We start from the raw sequence: 20,526 nt of genomic DNA on the forward strand, positions 1-20,526 counted from the left end.
GTAAGTCATGTGCCCCGGCCCCCTGATAATTTTCATTGCCATCTGCTGGACTCTCTCCCATTTGTCCACATCCCTTCTGTAGTGGGGGGACCAAAACTGGATGCAATACTCCAGTGCCGAACAGAGAGGAATAATCACTTCCCTCAATCTGCTGGCAATGCTCCTACTAATACAGCCCAATATGCCATCAGCATTCTTGGCAACAAGGGCACACTGATGACTCATATCCAGCTTCTCGTCCACTGTAATCCCCAGGTCCGTCTCTGTAGAACTGCTGCTTAGCCAGTCGGTCCCCAGCCTGTAGCGGTGCATGGGATTCCTCCTTCTTAAGTGCAGGACTCTGCACTTGTCTTTGTTGAACCATATCAGATTTCTTTTGGCCCATTCCTCCAATTTGTCTAGGTCACTCTGGACCCTATCCCTACCCTCCAGCGTATCTACCTCTCCCCCCAGCTTAGTGTCATCTGCGAACTTGCTGAGGGCGAAATTCATCCTATCATCCAGATCATTAATAAAGATGTTGAACAAAACCGGCCCCAGGACCAACCCCTGGGGCACTTCGCTTGATACTTGCTGCCAACTAGACATCGAGCTGTTGATCACTACCCGTTGAGCCCGACAATCTAGCCAGCTTTCTATCCACCTTATAGTCCATTCATCCAATCCATACTTCTTTAACTTGCTGGCAAGAATACTGTGGGAGACTGTAGGGGGGTGGACACCCGCCCCTGCCCTGAGGGGCTGGAAAAGCCCTGCAGACAGCTGGGGCTGGGCAAGGTAAAACCCTGGCTAATTGGGGGAAGTTGCTGCAGCTGCGCCACACCCTAATCAGAGCCCAGATGGCCGGTATAAAGAGGCTGGGAGCCAGGAGCCCAACAGTCTCTCTCTGCCTTCAGAGAGAGAAGGGCCTGGCTGCTGGGAAGCTCAGGGTGCCTAGAGTGAGGCGGGGCTGGGGAGCTCCAGGCTGGCAACTCCCCAGGCTGCAGGGCCTTGTCCAAGGCACCAGAGAGGCACTGGGTTCCAGAGAGAGGGGCAGCAGGTCCAAACCCAACCTTGCCGATGATGAGTGGCCTATACTGCAGTCTGCCCCAGAGAGTGGGGGGCTAGTTGGGGACCGGCAGTGGCCTTATCCTGAGGTGAGGTGGGGTTAGTGGGTGGGGGTCCCCTGGGAGGGGAGACCTAGTGTGTGTGTGGGGGTATTGCCAGGGGGCAGCACCCAGGGCAAGGGGCACCAGGGTCCTGGGAGGGACACAGGGGCCAGAGAAGAGGACAAGGCGGATCACCGGCCTGCAGAGGGCGCTCCAGGGGCTGGTGAGCTAATTCCCTGGACGACCAGCAGGAGGCGCCACAGGGGTGAGTCCGCTCCTCCACAGAGACCATATCAAAAGCTTTGCTAAAGTCAAGACATATCACATCCACTGCTTTCCCCATATCCACAGAGCCAGTTATCTCATCACAGAAGGCAATCAGGTTGGTCAGGCATGACTTGTCCTTGGTGAATCCATATTGACTGTTCCTGATCACCTTCCTCTCCTCCAAGTGCTTCAAAATGGATTCCATGAGGACCTGCTCCATGATTTTGCTGGGAACTGAGGTGAGGCTGACCGATCTGTAGTTCCCCGGGTTCTCCTTCTTCCCTTTTTTAAATATGGGCACTATATTTGCCTTTTTCCAATTGTCCAGGACCTCCCCCGATCACCACGAATTTTCAAAGATAATGGCCAATGGCTCTGCAATCACATCAGCCAACTCCCTCCGCACCCTTGGATGCATTAGATCTGTAACCATGGACTTGTGCATGTCCAGGTTTTCTAAATAGTCCTTAACCTGTTCTTTCACCACTTAGGGCTGCCCAACTCCTCCCCATACTGTGTTGCCCAGTGCTGCAGTCTGGGAGCTGACCTTGTCTGTGAAGATCAAGGCAAAAAAAGCATTGAGTACTTCAGCTTTTTCCGCATCATGTGTCACTAGGATGCCTCCCCCATTCGGTAAGGGTCCCACACTTTCCCTGACCTTTTTCTTGTTGCTAACATACCTGTAAAAACCCTTCTTGTTACCCTTCACATCCTTGGCTAGCTCCCTTATTTCCCCATATAATAAACACGCTTTCTAGGGGGCAATCTCAGGGCTGGTCTACACTGGGGGAGGGGGGATCGATTCAAGATACTTCAACTTCAGCTATGCTATTCACGTAGCTGAAGTTGTGTATCTTGGATCGAATTACCTGGGGTCCAGACGGCGCAGGATCAATGGCCGCGCTCCCCCGTCGACTGCGCTACCGCCGCTTGCTCCGGTGGAGTTCCGGAGTCGACGGTGAGCACGTTCGGGTATCAATATATCGCATCTTAACGAGATGCGATATATCGATCCCGGATAAATCGATTGCTACCCGCCGATACGGCGGGTAGTGAAGACATACCCTCAGCCCTGAATAACAATGACAGGTTGGGAGGCTTGGTGGTATGTTTGTGTGAAAAGCAGGAATCCAGGAAGGTTGTTTGCTTTGCCAAGACTTCTTACACGTGCAGCCGCGGCATGTGCTTGTGATTAGTAGATTAAATGTGCTGAAAGTGGAGATCAATAAAACAGCACTTGGAAATACGGCTCTTGTGAGACTCTGAGCACCAGCAGAACCTGCTTCACAGGATGATTGCCATGTAACAACTGTGACAGGGTCAGGCCAGATGGCTACAGAAGAGTGATAGAAGGCAGATCTATTAGTCCCAGATTAAGTAGATCCCTTTCCTCTGGGTAAGGTAACGGGGCAGTTCCAGAACAAACAGGAATTTGCTGGAACCTGTTAAGGCAGGCAGGATAATTAGGACACCTGGAGCCAATTAAGAAGAAGCTGCTTGAATCAATTAGGACAGTCTGGCTAATCAGGACACCTGGTATAAAAAGGCTCTCACTCCAGTCAGTGAGGTGTGTGTAAGGAGCTGGGAGTGAGAGGATGTGCTGCTGGAGGACTGAGGAGTATAAGCATTAACAGATATCAGGAGGAAGGACCTGTGGTGAGGATAAAGAAGGTGTTGGGAGGAGGCCATGGGGAAGTAGCCCAGGGAGTTGTAGCTGTTGTGCAGCGGTTCCAGGAGGCACTCTAGACAGCTGCAGTCCACAGGGCCCTGGGCTGGAACCTGGAGTAGAGGGCGGGCCCGGGTTCCCCCAAACCTCCCAATTGACCTGGACTGTGGGTTCTTCCAGAGGGGAAGGTCTCTGGGCTGTTCCCCAACGCACATGGTGAATCTCTGAGGCAAGCAAATCCGCCAATAAGCGCAGGACCCACCAAGATAGAGGAGGAACTTTGTCACACAACCCTACCCCATAAATACAACCTAGTAAGCCAAATGTTTCCATTTCTTAGTGTTTCCTATGGCTGTCAAGAGCGGTTGTCTCATGGGTCAAGTATAAAACAGCCCACAAACTTGCAGTCCATAGCTTAGGTCAGTGAGAATATGAAAACCCCCTTGGATACAGCGGTTGAGGCACCATAATACAATGCCACCACACTTTCCACAGGGATTCAGAATTCAACACCAGGCTGTATTGGTCCGTACGTACCAAGTTGGTTGGCTGGAGATGGAGACAGGGAGGAGTTTGAATCAGAAGCACTTGACAAGGTTTGCCTGCATGGGGTGAATGGTTTCTTATAATTAAAAGAGTCTGGCATTTAATCTCTCTGTCTACTGTATGTTAAGGCAGTAGAATGGTATTGGAAGAAAATGCACAAGGCTGTAGCCAGAGCATTTTCAACTGATTTAATATCAACTTTAGGCACAGATCTCAGCTCCTTACCTTGGCTGTGATAGACTCTCTGTTTTCCTGCATGTTAGAAATGGCTTCAGCAATCCGGGTGTGAATGGTACCAATTACAGTGTCTACATTGGATGGTCCATCAAACCGGTCAGCCACCAGCAGCATAGAATCTAGTAAAATAAGAGAGATGGAAACAGCCTTTAAGTACATACTATACAAATCAAATTATAGTTTAACTTAAAATGTACATACATTTATATTGGGAGGAATCAAGCATTTACCCCTCAGTAGATGAAGGTGTTGAAGAACCTCTTTCAGGTACTTGTATTGTGTGTACATTTTCAGTAGTTTCACACTCTGAATTTGGCAGCATTCAAAATAAGGCCCAAATGCATCACTAAGGACACCCCTAGTTCCAGATGAACACCATAGGGAAGAAACAGCTATTACAGCATCTCTTTGCAGACTGCCACTACCTTACAAAATGACCAGAGAGCACTGGGTGTTCTACAGACAGGAATCTGTGCAGAAATATAAAGCAAGGATCTTGACCTAACCCTCACTTACTGACTTGCATTCAACTTTCAACCAAGTGCTGCAATGAATAGAACTTTGGAGATGGTGGTATTTACACAAAGTGCCCACAGACGGGTTTCATGAGTAATAGGCACATGTGTGTGGCTCCCATGCCCGGGACGGAGAAAAAAAAATTCCTCCCAGTGAATATTTCCCAAGCACCATTTTGGATTTGAGTGCTCTGGCAGGATAAAGCATGACCAGCAAGGGAAAATGTCTACCTCACCTGTGGAGCAATAGAGCACAACACATGCAACTAAACTGGTAAGAGGGGAGGAGAAGTGGGTGAGGGGTGGGTGAAAGGTGCTCGGTGCTCTAAGCTGCTATTGATTTCAGCACCTCACAAGCTCTGGAGCTGAAATGACAATGGATCAGAGCACCATTCATCCATGTTCTAGAGGTTATTTACTGGATGTATGCCTTGCTGGATTTTACTAGCAACACAAGCTAATGCAGAAGGAAATTTTATATACGTGCAAGGTACTAGAGAACTACAAAAGAACATAGTGTGCATACAGGCTGATATCCTGAATGTCCAGAGAGACCAGAAACAAACAAGACCGTAGAGGTTAAAGGAATGGATTAAAAATGGGACTGTTTGTACACCGCCACCTGCAGGTTCATAACTACTGAAAACTGCCATCAAGTTCAGATTCTTCTTTTGAGAATTGCAGTGCGAAGTCTCCTCTTGATGTCTTTGTCTTTACTAAGAGATGCCACTCAGCTTCCTAGAAATGCAGCCCCTGCTCTATAAACACTGTATTGGCCTCTATGTTTATTTCATTGTATAGATCTGTGAGTGGAGTATAGCGGCACAAGAGTGAGTGGACTATCAGCACTGGATGGCTTGACAAAAGCTTAGGTTCGTATGAGCCATGCACGCTCTCCCTTATTCCACCCCGTGCATGATCTGCCAATGCATCTCAACCCTGTTCTACTATATCCACTGCTTTCCAAAGCAAGCCCCCTGCACCGCTAGTTCTGCCACTGCATCTAAATCTTGAACTGCAATCCTTCCACTCTGCTATTTCCTCTATTGAGTGCTCCAAAACAATAAATGGGATGACTCCAACACTGAGTCACACACCAAAACGCTACACATCCAGTACACAGGAAGAGATCGTGGTGTAAGTGAAGAATCCTGAGGTTTCTAATGAATCCTGTGCAGTGAATCATACTACAGATAGACTTAACAGTAATGTCAATCAGCACTGCTTTTATTTTTAACCACAGAGTTTGACATAAAAATATCTTATAACCACCTATTGGGTATTGGCACCTGTACTGATTTCAATGCACTTTTGCTTAACAAATAACCTAGACCACTGAATTGGATAAAATCAGATTGTGGAGGGAAATGGATGGTGTTAATAAAATGCTTGGAAGCCCTGCTATCTGCCCATACAGAAAAATGATCTGTCTGCTCTAAGCTGTTTTTTCTTCCCAATATCTAGAGGGTCAAATCCTGAGGTCCTAAACTCAAGGAAGCTACCATTCACTTCAGTGGGACTGAGCAAGTTCTATTCTAGTTCTTCTACTCTACCCATCAGTTGGTACCCAGACTGCTCTCAGGGGATGGTGTGGTATGGTACAAAGGCTTACTCAGCTTGAGTATGTATTGCCAGCGTTCTTCACTCCGCACCCTCATGCATTCTGTACCTGTCACATGTTTCATAGTGATATTGTTTTACAGAACTTACATTTATTTCTATTAGAACTACTTTCTGTGTCTTTAACCTGCAAAACCAGGCTCCATTATACCAGCACCAAGAGTCCAACTGTACAGGGCTCAAAGAAGGAACAATTAATGCTTTTTATAGAAACGAATCTGGGCCCGATCCAAAACTCACTGAAATCAATGAGACAACTCCCATTGACTTCAAAGGGCTTGGGATGAGGATCTTTCAGACACACACAACATATGGTGTCCCTAGCCTCTCTTTGTCAGAAGCTGGGAATGGGCAACAGGGGATGTATCACTTAGCAAGTGCCTGTTCTGTTCATTCTCTCTGGGGCATCTGGCATTGGCCACTGTCGAAAGACAGGATACTGGGCTGGATGGACCTTTGGTCCGAGCCAGTATGGTGGTTCTTATGTTATGTTCTTATGGGGGTAATGTCCATAATAAAGGGCTTGATCTAAAGTTCAATGCAATTGGTTTAATAACACACACAACTCAACTGACAATATTCTCTATATTGTACTATCTAATGTTTATATTATGGTAGCTCCTAGAGGCCAGCCAGGCTGGGGTCCCATTGTGCTAGGCACTGCACAAACATACAGAAAACACAGGCCATGCCCCAACGTGCTTACAGGCTAAAAGACATGACACAGGCTGATGAGACAAACAAGCAGGCCAGAGCAGAGGGTAACAAAAATAACAGACTCTGCTCTAATCTTACCCAATGACTCAAGAGCAAGGATCACAAATTGCTACTTGCCCATGTCTACACTCTGGGATACAGCAGCTGCAAAGCCAGGGAGGGTTAGCTTGGGAGCATTTCTTGTTTATCATCAAATTAAAAGAACTGTTTTAGCTGTTTTTTAAACTTAATCAAGAACTGAAAAAAATTACCGTCGTTTCTCCATTAAAATGTTTTTGTATAGTAAAAGCCAACAGCTGCTTTGATGTAGAAAAATCAAACATGCCACACAATTGTGTAATGGCTTTTTGGTATTTTCTGCCCCAGTTGCAATATTAAGGATCTGAAGTTTAACTCCTGCTCCTGTTTAGGAGTAGTAAAAGATTTTTCAAGAAAACTTTTCTGAACAATTTTAGCTTGTGGATGCATTAATTCTGGGGACACATATTGATAGATGAAAAGAAATCCCCAAAGTTATTGATAACATTCAATCACTTGCTGTAAATCATCTCCCTTAACTTGACCTGCCCTACTCTGCCCATATAATACAGTAGGTACATGTTTGTCATTACAATTTCACCTTCAACTACGAACAATGGGGTAAGAGTGAAGGTTGCAGAGTGGCAGTGAATTTCCACCCTTTGTTAAACATCCCGGCTATGTGACTTGCTTGAATTATGACCTTTAACATTACAACGTGCAAGTATACTTTGAATACCGATCTGCTTTACTCCTAATGGTCAGCTACTGTCAAAAACAGTGTCTTTTGGGCAAGAAGAACCTGGAACAAGTGCAAAAAGCATACAGAAATGCCACCTAATCTATCAATTAGACTTGCAGATTGATCTTTCAGGAACGGTGGCCAATCATTCTGCTGGGGCGAGATGGAGAGCAATGACAGGTAACAATTGGCTTGTCCTTGTCAGAAAGGCTAATGCACAAACTCAAGGTTTAAACCCAGGAGCAGATGTTATCTCCTCTTCCCCACTCCTTTTAACCAGACTCACTAACCATTTTACTGGATTCACTTCCAATTAGTTGTGGTAACCTGCCATCTGGGTCATTAGAAATGAAAGCTAATTAGCATAAACTAATATGGATAAAAGCTGGCTGATACATCATATGTAACAACAGCCTAAATTAATCTGAGCAGTGATTCAACTTTTACTTTGCAACATTTCACTGAAACAAAGAGACATGGCCTGAATGTGTGTTTTAACAATAATAGGCAGTAATATTGAGTAGAAAGACAGCTGAACTGTAAGAACAAGACAGCCGACAACAAAATACAGTTCTGTGAGTGCATAAAAGGAAGGAAGAAGAGTAAAAAATCTAGTTAAATGGACTGTGTTGAAATGCATATGAAAGATCTTACTTATCATGTGCTATAATGATGGGCTACCATGATACTTTCCCTTCTTGAATTTACTTTATTTTGCTCTAAATCTGCTAGCTCAGACAGGTCCCAATCCAGCAATGAGCTGTGTGTGGACGGCTCCCTCCACACAATGGAACTCTGCACAGAAGGGTATGGCTAATGGCTAGAGTAGATGACTGGAGGCTCTGTCAGACTATGCAGAGTGCTCTGGCATGGATGCACCTCCGTTCTCCATGGGGCTATCCCACATTGAGTGCCTTCTGGTGACACTGTCTGGCCACTGATACCCATTGCCTCGCCCTTCACTGGAATGACTGGCCCTACTACATGGAGTTGAAGAAAAAGAAAGGGATTTTTAAATTTATCCTCTCTGTATTCTTAGAAGTTAGGAGAGATCTTGCTTCCTGCTCTCGAAAGGAACCGGCTGAAAAAGTCAGGGGCATCAGAAGGTTGCTGTACTACGTGGATTTTTGACCCTGGGGCTGGCATATGAGTCCCTCGGTGGGTTAAAAATTCTTGAGTGCTAAGGGTTTTCAGCATGATGTACTGGCAGCACGAGGCCCAGGAGTGCAAATCCTGCCCTTTAGAGAAGCAGAGTTATAAGGCAGTTAGCAGAAAGTGCCCTGAGAGCAAGAGGAGTTGTGTGGCTGGATGCACACAGGGCCAGTTTTTTCAAAAATAGGCTCCTACGCCTTGCCCTATGCCCAGAAGGCAACAAACAAGGGCTCTAGAGAAATGACTTCCAGAGCCCATGACCCCTTCAGTCCTGTAGCCAGCTCCTTCCCTTTTAAACCAAGGGGCTTCTCATTTGAGTGCTTCAGCTGTGTTTAGTTACCATGGGGCCACATAAGGAGAGGGCAAACTCTCACACAGCCAGGACCCAAACCAGGTAGGGCTTTCTGGTCAAAAACAAAACCGTGGCTTGGACCCCCTCCCCCCCTAAATAACCTGGCAGCCAGCCCTGACTAGAGAGCACAGGGCTAATGCCTGCCCTGCAAGGATCATCATTAGCTAAGCAGGCTGTGGCCTTCTGAAAAAGGAGATGTTTGTGACGAGCTTTCAGGTGTAGCTAAGCCCCATGATGAGTACAGTGCCGTAACCTATGGTGGAGTGACACAATCAAGGACACAAAATCATTCCATTTATAGCTATATTGGAGAATTACAACTGGCGGATAGCAGAACTAAAACATCTTTGAAATGAAAAGAAAATGTATTTTTAAAAAATAACTTTCAGCTAATGGTCTGTTAAAAAAAGCCTGAATCCCAATTTGTGAGTGTTCATTATTATGGTCACATTGCCTATTACCTTATATTTATCTCCATTACGTTTCATTTCCCTGGTGTTAAACCAGTTATGCTGAAAATAAAAATCTCCTGGATGTACTAAGCTGCTTGCACCGTGCTTATTCACCACTCAGCCCCACTTATATGTAATCAGTTAGTTTATCTGCAGATGCTGTCCTTGGGCTTATTTGTGAAAGTCAATTAGGAACAGCAAGGGGTCCTCTGACTTCCCACAGAGCTCCATTACTTCCAGTTGCAAGCGATACACAGATTCTGCGCCTTCCTCTCCCCCTCACCCCGCACACTCTGGCACTTCCCTGAATCCTTGTAGTTCACATTTAAAGCAGCAGCTTTTTATCACAGGCTTTCTGAAAATCCAATTTAATTATATACATTTTATAACTTTCCAAAAGAGATGCTCTGGCTCAGCCAGCAGGTATGGGCTAGAGGCAGGAATCACTGGGTGAGGTTCTTTAGCCTGCATTATGCAGGAGGTCAGTCTTGATCATAATGGCTCTTTCTGGTGCTAAAATCTGCGAATCATACCCTTAGGTAGACATACAGTCCACTTCATTGCAACAAGGCTCGTCACCTCCACAAAATGAAAGATGCAGGATCTTCCTGGTGACTGCTGACCCATCACCTGATCGAGGAGGGTTTATAGTTTTGGCTACCATATAATTCCTTTGCTAAGCCTTTTTAACACAAGTTATGAAAGCTGTAACAGCAAGAAGGAGAACAAATAACTGAGTTATTAGGTTTGTTATGATTACAGACCTTTTGTATGAACATGAGGCCTTGAGGGAGTACTTATGCTAAAGGCTGGGATTTAGCTGAAGAGTGTAGGCCTCAAGAAATAACCACAGGTCAGATATTTTGCACTCTCCTTCTAAGAGACAAATGAGTAACCCCACAAACAGGTACAGTAAGCTACAGGATTCCACAAGAAGGGAGCTTTAGAGGGCTTTGGCAATTATGTTTCTATGGAGTATCAAGCAGTTAGATCTCATTTACGTATCGAAATTATTAAGAAATAAGTGACGTACATCATGAATATTAATGTTTGATGTTTAATTATGGATATCCCAAAGGCCTCATATGGATAGGGGCTGTTAATGATCTTATTATAATCAGGATAAAGGAGCAAATATGGTATATATCTGTACTACCACCATAAGGAAGGGTATAAAATACCACACCCCGTTCCCATTTCTGTGGGTTCATCCGGTCCCTGAGGCAGCGTAAATGGAATCAGAACCTCCTTTCTGATGGGTTACACGTACTTATCCTTCTGTTTTTGTTTCCAGGGTCTCCATAAGTTGTAAATATACACAATGCAAGACTGTAAGTATAAACAATATAGGAACTACTTAACCGCACTTATCTTAGTCATATAGTTGTACATATTGATCCTTTCCTATGATTCCAATTATAGTTGTCTGTACTAAATATAGTTTGTGTGTGTGCGTTTCACCAAATTACGTCTTGTCAATTAACTTTAAACAGCCACCTAGGAAAATAACCTGTTATCTGTGACAAGTGCATATTGCATGCCAATATGTAATCTGGTAAGTGTAATAATTACTCAGGCTACATTCCCTGACTGATTTCATTCTAGTTTTCTCCTAGTGTTGATTTTTTTGCTTTGCTGCTGAACTTGACCCCGTCCCCTCCACCATGGCATTTGTGTTTAAATGTAAAGCAAATGAGCTTTATTTTCCTTTATATATGAGTCTTATTCCTCCAAACTCCACCCGACCCTTTTTGTTTTGAAGGAGCATTGTCAGGGTTGAAAATCCTCAATTCTGACTCCTCTGTAGCCCATGGAAACAATTGTATTACTTTTCATTTCTACAGCACCTTCCACAGGAGGATCTAAAAGCGCTTTCCAATTTAATTTAGTTTACCCTTGGTACTCCTGGAGGACAGTACCACTCAGCCAGAATAAGGGTGGTAGAATCTGGCCCTAAGCCTCAAGAGGTGGGAAGGGCACAAGAATTAATTGAGTTGTTTTAATTGGTTTAATTGAAAAGAGTGTAGGGGTCCTGCCAGCCCAGTGCAGAAGAAGCAATCTAAAGCGACAGGATTAGCCAGGGTAGCACATTCTGTGTAGTGATCTGACTGAGCCCATTACTCAAACACAGTAAAATGTCTTTCCAGTCCTTTTACAGTCCAGCTCTGAGGCAGAGAAATTTTAGCGTAAAAGGGTCTTACGGCCCTTTTAACTGTTCTAATGACACTTTATTCATTCTCTAATCCCCGTCTCACAAAGACTGAATATGAACTTTGGGGTGTGTGGGAGGACTATGACAGAAACTCAACAGTTTTATTGGCACATAACTAGCTCTTCTTACCAATCAGGTTCCTCCATTCCGTGTCCAGGTCTGCTTGATTGGCCAGGCAGCCCTTCATGACGTTGTGACAGTAGTTGTTGCATGGCTTCACACTAGACATGCCCCGGCAATACGGACAGTACACCAACTTCATTATGGCACGAGTGCACTCATGGCTAAGAGACACCTAAAAGAGGTGGAAGGACAATTATTAATTATGGAAACAAGTGAAAGACTCTCATTAAACAGGAAATTATACAGTGCATTATTTTAAAGCCCTAGTCAGATAGATTAAATTATACTGAGCTAAATTCATGCCCCATGTAACTAAATCATTTAAAATGTTTTGTGATGCAGTGGACAGGACTCTGGATTGAGGCAGGATTCTATTTTGGGTTGTGCCACTGACCTGTTGTGTGTCCTTGGGCAAGTCACTTTGTCATTCGGTACCTCTGTTTCCCCTCCCACCCTTCATCTCCCTTGTCTATTTAGACTGTAAGCTCTTCCAGTCTCTTTTTAGACAGTCTTTAGACTGTCTCTCACCGTGTATGTCTTAATCGCACCCTGTGATTACAGCACAAACCTACCCACTATATATTTGTGCAGTACTTAGCACAACGAGGCCCTAAGCTCGACTGGGGCTTCTATGCACTACCATAATGCAGATACAGATGATGATAAAACCAAAGTAGCAAAATAAGTGAATTTATATAGAGATGAAAATATTAGCTAATGGGATGGAATACAAAAATATACCAAAGAGCACATTAAATAATCAAATTATTATGACTGTATTATGACTCGTTTAGAGAAGTTCACAATACATGTTACAGCACTTTAGCAGCGATATTACATTCCTATTCCTTCCTTGAGTATCTGCAGGGTGGGCCCTTTCACAACCAGTGAGAGCCAGTTTTACTAACCTGGCTCTCTCTATCCTTTCTGTTTTCACTGTCCCTGTGTCATGACTGTGACCTGTAATTCTGCAACACTGTCACACTGTAACTCCTGCACTGGGAGAGTCTTTTATAAGCATCAGCAGGTTATTTTGTTAGGTAAGTGTCTTGTTTCAACCATCTGGCAGATGTGGATAGCCACAAGCTTCCTCCATGAACTTATATTGACTGCACTGACAGTTTGCTCCTGAAATGTGAACTGCCTCTTATGCGAGGCTGATCCCATGGGGGAGCCTGAACATTACAGGCATTCTGCTGGGGGCATAGGAAAGGAAGGTGGGGTGAAGAGCTTGCGAGGGTGATCCAAAGGGTCAGCCTGAACCATTTTGAAAATACCTGCAATTTGGGGTACTCCAAAGGTTTAAAGAAATTGCACTTGTAACATATTTTTGTGAGCCTCAGGGATAAACCATTTCTGGAAGGGATGGCTAACCAGCATCCAGACACGGGAGAAGGGGCTGATCAGCATTAGAGGAAGGGAAAGCCTCCAGCTATAATTTGGTGCAGAACCAGATCAAGAAGCTCCTGAGAGCTCCCTGAAGAACACTCCCCTCCAACCCACTACTACAGTGCTGTGCTGCAACCATTAGCTCAAATAGGACTCTGGCAAACCTGGCCAGTCTATAATATTAACTAGCATACCAATTTTTTTGGCCAATATCCATTTGCAATTTCCTTGTTAGGTGATTTAAAAGAAATGGCTTAATGTTCCTTTTTCAACCAATCAATCAAATGCCAGTAGCTTAGCACTCATGAGAAATTATGCAATAGCAAGAACAAACAAGTGTGATGGACGGGGGAATGCTCTGTCTTGAAAGAGATCCAAGTTGCAAGGTTCAGTTTCCTTTTAAGCTTGCTGTGGTCCAAGAATAAGCAATACCGAGGCAGCTTTAGCATGCTCCCACTCTTCTGAGCCCACTGTTAGAGGTCCAGAGATAAAATCCCTAAAGTTTGTCTTCCTCAAACACTCTTCTCTATAGCCCTTTATTTTTAGTACGCCTTGAAAAGGATGTCTCCACTCTGCTGGGTTTTTATTTTGAAGGAATTAGTTAAAGGACCGCATGAGAAGTCTTCCTGAGGTTCAGATACCGTACAGACATCCCAGAACTGCTCCCCATGTTAAAAGTTAGAAGTAGGAGGTTTCAATTTCTTTGGTTTCTATAAAATGAAGTTTCTAAACCTCAGAAAACTGATGGGATAATGTAGAAAAATTCTCTCTCTGTACACAACAAATATCCACAGAAGCCCAAATCCACTAAGGACTTAGTCATTGCACCTAACTTTTAGGTGCCCGGTCACTTTGGCTACATGTCCACAGGGATAAAATACCCTCTACCCTTGCAGGATCCCGGAGCTTGGGCTCCAACCCAAGCCCCAACATCTACACAGTGATTTTTCAGCCCTGGAGCCTGAGCCCTGCGACCCCAAGTCAGCTGACTCAGGCCAGCTGTGGGTTTGTTATCCCTATGTTGATATAGTCCCAGTGGAATCCACAAACCCTGGGTGAGGCCCTTCGGCTCCCTATACTATGCATGGGAACAGATAGCTGCCTGAGAATGGGATCCACAAAAGCCAGCTCACTAGGCAGGGAGCTGCCTAAACTAGCCAACGGGAGATGATGACAAGAGGTGTGAGTCCTATGCCCGGCCACTCCCATGGAGTTAGGCGCTTAGTCCGGGCTGGAAGGAGGCACCTATCTTGCTTGGGATCCATAGCTAGGAACCCTCGTCTAGAGTCAGGTGCCTAAGCGGTTTCTTGGCAGAACAGCAGCAGCACGTACCTGGCACCACACAAAACGACTGGAGGGAGGAGACAGCCTCCCTTATAACCTCTTGCCCAGTGGTCAGGGAACTCACCCCAGAGGCAGGTTCAGTTCCCCATTCTGCCTGGTGACTACAGCGTCATTCTCACTCTTGCTGGCCCAATGTATATTTTAGTTATTTATACCAAGTGGAATGGCTTCAACAGAGGGACAACATCAGACTATCCCCTAGTTCATTGGTTAGGGCACTCACTTGAGAGGTAGGGGAAGCCAGTTCAAATCCCTTCTCATGAGGCAGAGGTGGGAACTGAAGTGGGTTCTCTCACATCCTGGATGAGTTCCCTAAGAACGGGGCTGAAGACGATAAAGGTAGCTTCCTTTCTCCTCCACCCCCCAGCTGTTTTCTGCAGAATTACATGTGGCCGGAGCATGCCTACCAGATCGGGCCCTGCAAGCGACACAGGCAATGTCTTCTCCTGGTTTCAGGATCATTCTAGGGTTCAGCTGGGGGTCCGGGCGGCTGCCTGAGGCAGCAGTGCACATGCCTAGAGACAGAAACTTAGGTGCCTTGGGGACTTTTTACAGTGAACATTTAGGCACCAAATGAGTTTCGCCAACTACAGGACACCTGTGATTGCACTGGTGCCTAAACCTAAGTCCCTTTGTGGATCTGGGCCCTAATGCTTTAACTCTGCCAGATAAAGTACATACTACCTGCCACAGAAATACTAAAACCTAGTGTGACCAGGTGTTCCCAAACACCTCATCCCCAGCCCCAGCCCAGAGTCTGCACCCCCAGCCAGAGCCCTCACCCCCCCATACCCCAAACCTCTGCCCCAGAGCAGAGCCCCCTCCTGCACTCTGAACCCCTCAACCCCAGTCTGGAGCCCCCTTCTGCACCCCAAACCCCTCATCTCTGGCCCCACCCCAGAGCCCTCACCCCCTGTCGCATCCCAACCCACTGCCTCAGCCTGGAGCCCACTCCTGCACTCTGGACTCCTGATTTCTGACCCCACCCTAGAGCCCACATCCAGAGCCCTCATCCCCTCCTGCACCCCAGCCCCCGGAGCCAGCCCAGTGAAAATGAGCGAGTGGGTGAGGGTGCGGAGAGTGAATGACAGAGGGAGTGGGGATGGAGTGAGCAGGGGTGGGGCCTCGGAGAAGGGGTGGGGCATGGGCGGGGCATTGGAAGAGTGGCGGGGCAGCAGGCAGGGCAAGGGTGTTCGGTTTTATGAGAGTAGAAAGTTGGCAACCCTACTAAGACCTCAACCTTGAAGAAAACTGCAAAAGTTTGAAAGCTTTGCTCTCTCTTTTAAAAGAGCTTCTTCTTTTGTTACCACTGCAAACACACACACAAACAGAACCAAAGGGGTAAAATTAGTGCACTCATTCTTCAAATCCCTGGTACAAGGTACTAAAATGCGTATTTAATCACTGGGATTAAATTGGTTTAAAAAGTGTAATGCTCCCTTCGCACCAGCAGGTGGAGCTTTTACCCTACTCAAGTAAGAGATGAGGAAAAGTTTGAGAAACAAACCAAAACTCCATCCATCACTTATTAACCTAAGACAACAACAAGGTACAATGAAAATATCATTTAAAATGTAAGATTTTCTTATGAAACACAGGACTTGAATAAAATGCACCGAATGTTAAATGCGGGGACAACAGTTAAGAGTAGATGAAATATAAATGCATGCTAGAAATAGCTAACACCAGCCAGAAGCAGTCTATTCAACTTGAAATACTGGAAATTCAGTCTGGAAGGGAGTGCTACTTTTTCTTCTAATGAGTCTTCACCAGAGCTGTACTGTGAAAATCCAGTATAAGAATTAAACTTGCATGCTTGTGAATGCTTACAAGAAAGTACTGAGGAGAACTTTGCTATTTTTCCAGACCTGCAGAAGAGCTCTGTGGAGTTTGAAGGTTTGTCCCTTTCACTAATAGAAGTTCTACAACAGAAGATATTACCTCACCCACCTTGTCTCTCTGATTACTTAACTTACTCATGGATATTTTTCTTTTCAAAGTGAATTTAATGCTCACAAAGCCAGTGGAGACGGACATACCCCCCGTCCCAGGACAGCCCCAGCAGGGGCAGCAATTCTATAGTCTCCAGGATGCTCTGCCTCTACACAGACTTGATAAGACCATCTGTGTGTGAGGATAGTTAATACTTCGTGCTAGTCACTCCATGTCCTTGCTGCCAAAATTAGCCAACAAGGGTGCAACTATTGTTATTTCCTGTGATGTAATCCACTGTCCTGCAACCGGCCTCCTATAGGCCACTCAACAGCTGTCAGAGGGACATAGCTTGGCTAGCCAGCTAACCATCCTAAAAAAGCAACTGCTTGCTTACTGTTCACATCTGTCTTTGGATGGCCGTTTCAGATGATGTACTAGGCACAAAGAACACTGCCTGGAGTTTCAAGCTAAGCTCCTGAGAGTTGGAAAAAAACTATGCCTTTACCGCATAACTGAGCGAACATGACTTGGATGTCAGACAGAGAATATTTGTGCATGGCCAATTTGTCATTCTTGCAAAGTGACTTTTTCCACCAGAGGGACACTTTAATGCCACATCGTACAAGGCAGCTTGGAGGCAGCGTGCATAGCACAGTACGGTGCAATATCCACACATGTAAACCCTTCTGCATTTACCTGTCCTATGTTTAAGCCTGGCAGAATTCGATTTAAATTTTTTTCCCCACAGATAATATTAATCTATATTGTTAAACAATTTTTCAATTTTTTTTATTGATTTAAATTTTCAATATAAATGTTTCACTGTTGTGGGCAATTATGGGAGGTCAGACAATTATTTAATGACCGTAGGCATGGAGATTAAAAACAATTAAAGTTTTATATCCATTAAAACATAAATAGTCAATATCACATGTCAAAATATACAAAGTAAATATCCTTAAATCAAACTCTACTGAGTTCTCAAGCAGCATTTTTCTTATATTGCCTATCTGTAAATTTCAATTATCATCGATGGAAATATTTTTTGTCAGTTTGTGAATGTATGATGACATTGGCGTTTACTAACATTTACCAATAAAAATGGAACCCTTCTAAACCTACCTATGTTATCCCTTTCCCCTGTGCCTGTCCCTGCTGTATACACAGTAGGTGATTTATTCATGCACCAATTGTTGATGTTAAAATGATCTCTCCCTTAAATCTGTCAGATTGTGAGTGTTCAACTTTATCTCTGAGCAGCAAGGATTAGTAGTAGTCTCTGCTGGTATCCAGATGACTCCAGGTCCCTGTACCCCTTTAACCTGCTAATTATTCCACTTGTTAATGATCATGCTCTTCCAATTTTGCAGACAGAATGAGCAGATGTGTCTAAAATGGACACCAGTGTTGCTCAATGGCTGGGGATCTTCCCGAGACTAGGAGGGTGAGATTATGGAAGTGTTTTCCACATGGACTTTGCCTTGATAGCACTCAATCCTGCCCTCACTTATACCCATGTAAGTCCATTAACTTCCACGGTGTTCGTCCCACTGTACCTCTGTGTGAGAGGAGAATCAGGCTCTTGCCCTCCGGATCTGCTGTTGCTTCCATCTAACATACACAGTGATAGGGCTGCTCCAGGCTTGGGCTCACTGAGCTAAAATGTAGAATCTGGCAGGGGACTGTATGGAGCCTGAAGAGTTCGATTTAAAATGTGTTTAGGAACTAAGCTCTCCCAGTTCAGCTAACAGGCTCTGGAAGCATACTAACCCTTGCAGGTTATTTTGTTGAACCAAAAGGGCTTTGAGGTGGTGAGGGTAGGATAAGAGCTGGCTGACGCCCACAGGGCCAGCTATGCAAACAATCCCACACAGTTTTTGAGAACTTGGACAGGAGATTCGCTAGCACAGTGCACCTTGAAGTCAAGGTTCAGGAGGATTTGATGTGAACATTCCACATAGCTCTAATCCTAAAGTATTTGCTTAGATCACTCGTCCAAATGTCTGGATTCCTTGTCCATTGCTGAAGGAGATGCTACCCAAGAAGTAAAGGGGACTGATTGCTTTCTTCCAGCAAACATCCTAATTGCAGATAATATTTTGAAATTGGGCCAGTGTAGCATTTTTCTCTTTTTAAAATATGAACTACACGGAGACTCTTTTCCTACACAAAGTACTTATTAGTGGAGTTGAGATGTCTAGCTTTGAAAGGAGTCTCAGAAATAGCTTGGAGACATTCAATCAGAAATTTAATTTATTATCTTTATAGACTATATGTTGAGAGCTTATATTGTACTGTACCAAACAACTGGCTATAGAATCTCTCTCTAGATCTCTTGGATATAGTGAGGTTAAGGGATGGCAGCACTAATTGTTTGGGCTGTCTGCCTTTTCTCTACTCTTGTGGCTTTGTGCTATTGTACAATAAAGCTATTGTATTGATAACACATTGTGACTTTTTTCTTCTATAGTAACACATACACCCCTGACCCCAGGAAGAAAATCTCCATAGGGGGCAAAAGGAGAATGGACAGCATTACGGGTACACCTCAGCAACCCTGGCAAACAGTGGGTGGTACATACTCACACAACTCGACTCCTTGAACAAAGGGAATGGCAGAATCAGGTCCAGAAGTCAAGATACTCAAAATGAGGAGCTAATGTTATGCAAGTGATGGAGAAAACTGTCACCAACATCCCTAAAACACAGCTCTGCAAAAGGGCTGATCAAGTGATGCACGTTGTTTCCACTAGAACGCCTTATTGAGTTATATGGAAAGACTCCAGGAAGACCAGGAAGGAAGATCCAAGTAAGGTTGCCAACTACGTAACATTTAAAAATTGGACACTCCAGCAAGAGTACTGGCACCTTCCCTTCCCTGCCCCTACCCCTGAGTACCCGCCTCTGCCCCGCTTCTTCCCCCAAGGCCCTGCTCTTGGCCTGCCCCTTCCCCCTAAGCTCCCCCTTCTGTTTGCTCCTCTTTCCCCCTCCCTCCATCACTCACTGCTTTTCCCCTCTCCACCCCTCCCTGCGTGGGTCAGGAGGGACTCGCCTGCAGAGCCGGGGCTGGGAGCTACAGCCGCCTGATGCAGGTAGAAGGTGGCCCTAGCTGAGAAGGGCTGGCGCGAGTGATGATGTGGTGCCTCCCCTGCCTGCGGTGACCGGACTTTGGTGTCTGGTCAGTAGATCTGACCGGACACCATCAGGTCCCCTTTTCCACCAGACTTTCTGATTGAAAACCGGACACCTAGCCACCCTACATCCAACGGCCAGCTACGCAGCACAGCAAAGGCTTCCACTTTCCATCTTCTCATTGCCCTTACTTTACAAAACAGAGATGTGGACATTTCTACTGTGGGGCCACATTTGGAGGAATTTCCTTTGGAGCCAGGGAAAGCCATGATGTTTGTCACTGGCCATGGGACTCCAATTTTGTATGATGAGGGAGGCCTTGAAAGTGCTGCTATTTATATCCTTACACAGGCTATTGTTAAGGGTGCAGTACTGCAGCTCCCCATGGAAGAGTGCATGGTTTTTTTGGTGGTGGCCTTTTTTACTGCTTGGCTAGTAGTAAGGTGGGTATGTGTTTTAACAGGGAAAAATAAAATATATATGTAAAGGGGGTAAAACTTCATAGAGAGGTGGAGGTGGCTGATTGGTTAAAACCAATAAGGGGCGGAGCCAAGGGACTATAAAATTGGTCTGCAGCCTCAGCAGCTTATTCCAGCCTATGAGTTCAATCCACCTAGAAGTTCACTTCAGCCTGGGAGTACTCAGGTTTACAGGCTCAGCTAGGCCAAGGAGTTTGATCCATATTAGGAGCTCAGCCCCGATGAGTGCCTAGATTTAGATCTCAATGTCATCTTAAGGATTTTTGCAAGATACTTCCTTGCCCCCCATGGTAGGGTGTTTGTTTCATGTGACTGTTGCTATTGGAACATTGCAAGTTAAATTAATAAGCTTCATTTATTAAAAGTCCCTTATTTTGATATTTCTTTATTGTGATATTTACAAAGGATTCCTACCTTCATCTCTCCACTCTACTTAAGAGTCTGGTACCACATTTCCCCTGTTAAAACAGTAGTGTGACACCCAAAGGAGCCTATATATATATATTATATATACACACATATATATATAGCCTGTTATTC

At 45.1% G+C, this 20,526-nt stretch overlaps 1 protein-coding gene across 1 annotated transcript in view; it reads right to left on the minus strand.

Annotated features, from left to right (window-relative positions):
• Nucleotides 1-20,526, minus strand: part of GPC1 (glypican 1) — a 316,953-nt gene that overhangs the window by 19,527 nt on the left and 276,900 nt on the right. The window contains exons 4-5 of the mRNA XM_054039262.1: nt 11,714-11,879; nt 3,793-3,923 (exon numbers count right to left, since the gene is read on the minus strand). Coding sequence (XP_053895237.1) covers nt 3,793-3,923; nt 11,714-11,879 — 297 coding nt within the window. The remainder of the gene's footprint in view (nt 1-3,792; nt 3,924-11,713; nt 11,880-20,526) is intronic.

This window comes from Malaclemys terrapin, chromosome 9 (genome assembly GCF_027887155.1).
Source record: "Malaclemys terrapin pileata isolate rMalTer1 chromosome 9, rMalTer1.hap1, whole genome shotgun sequence".
Taxonomy (NCBI): Eukaryota; Metazoa; Chordata; order Testudines; family Emydidae; genus Malaclemys; species Malaclemys terrapin.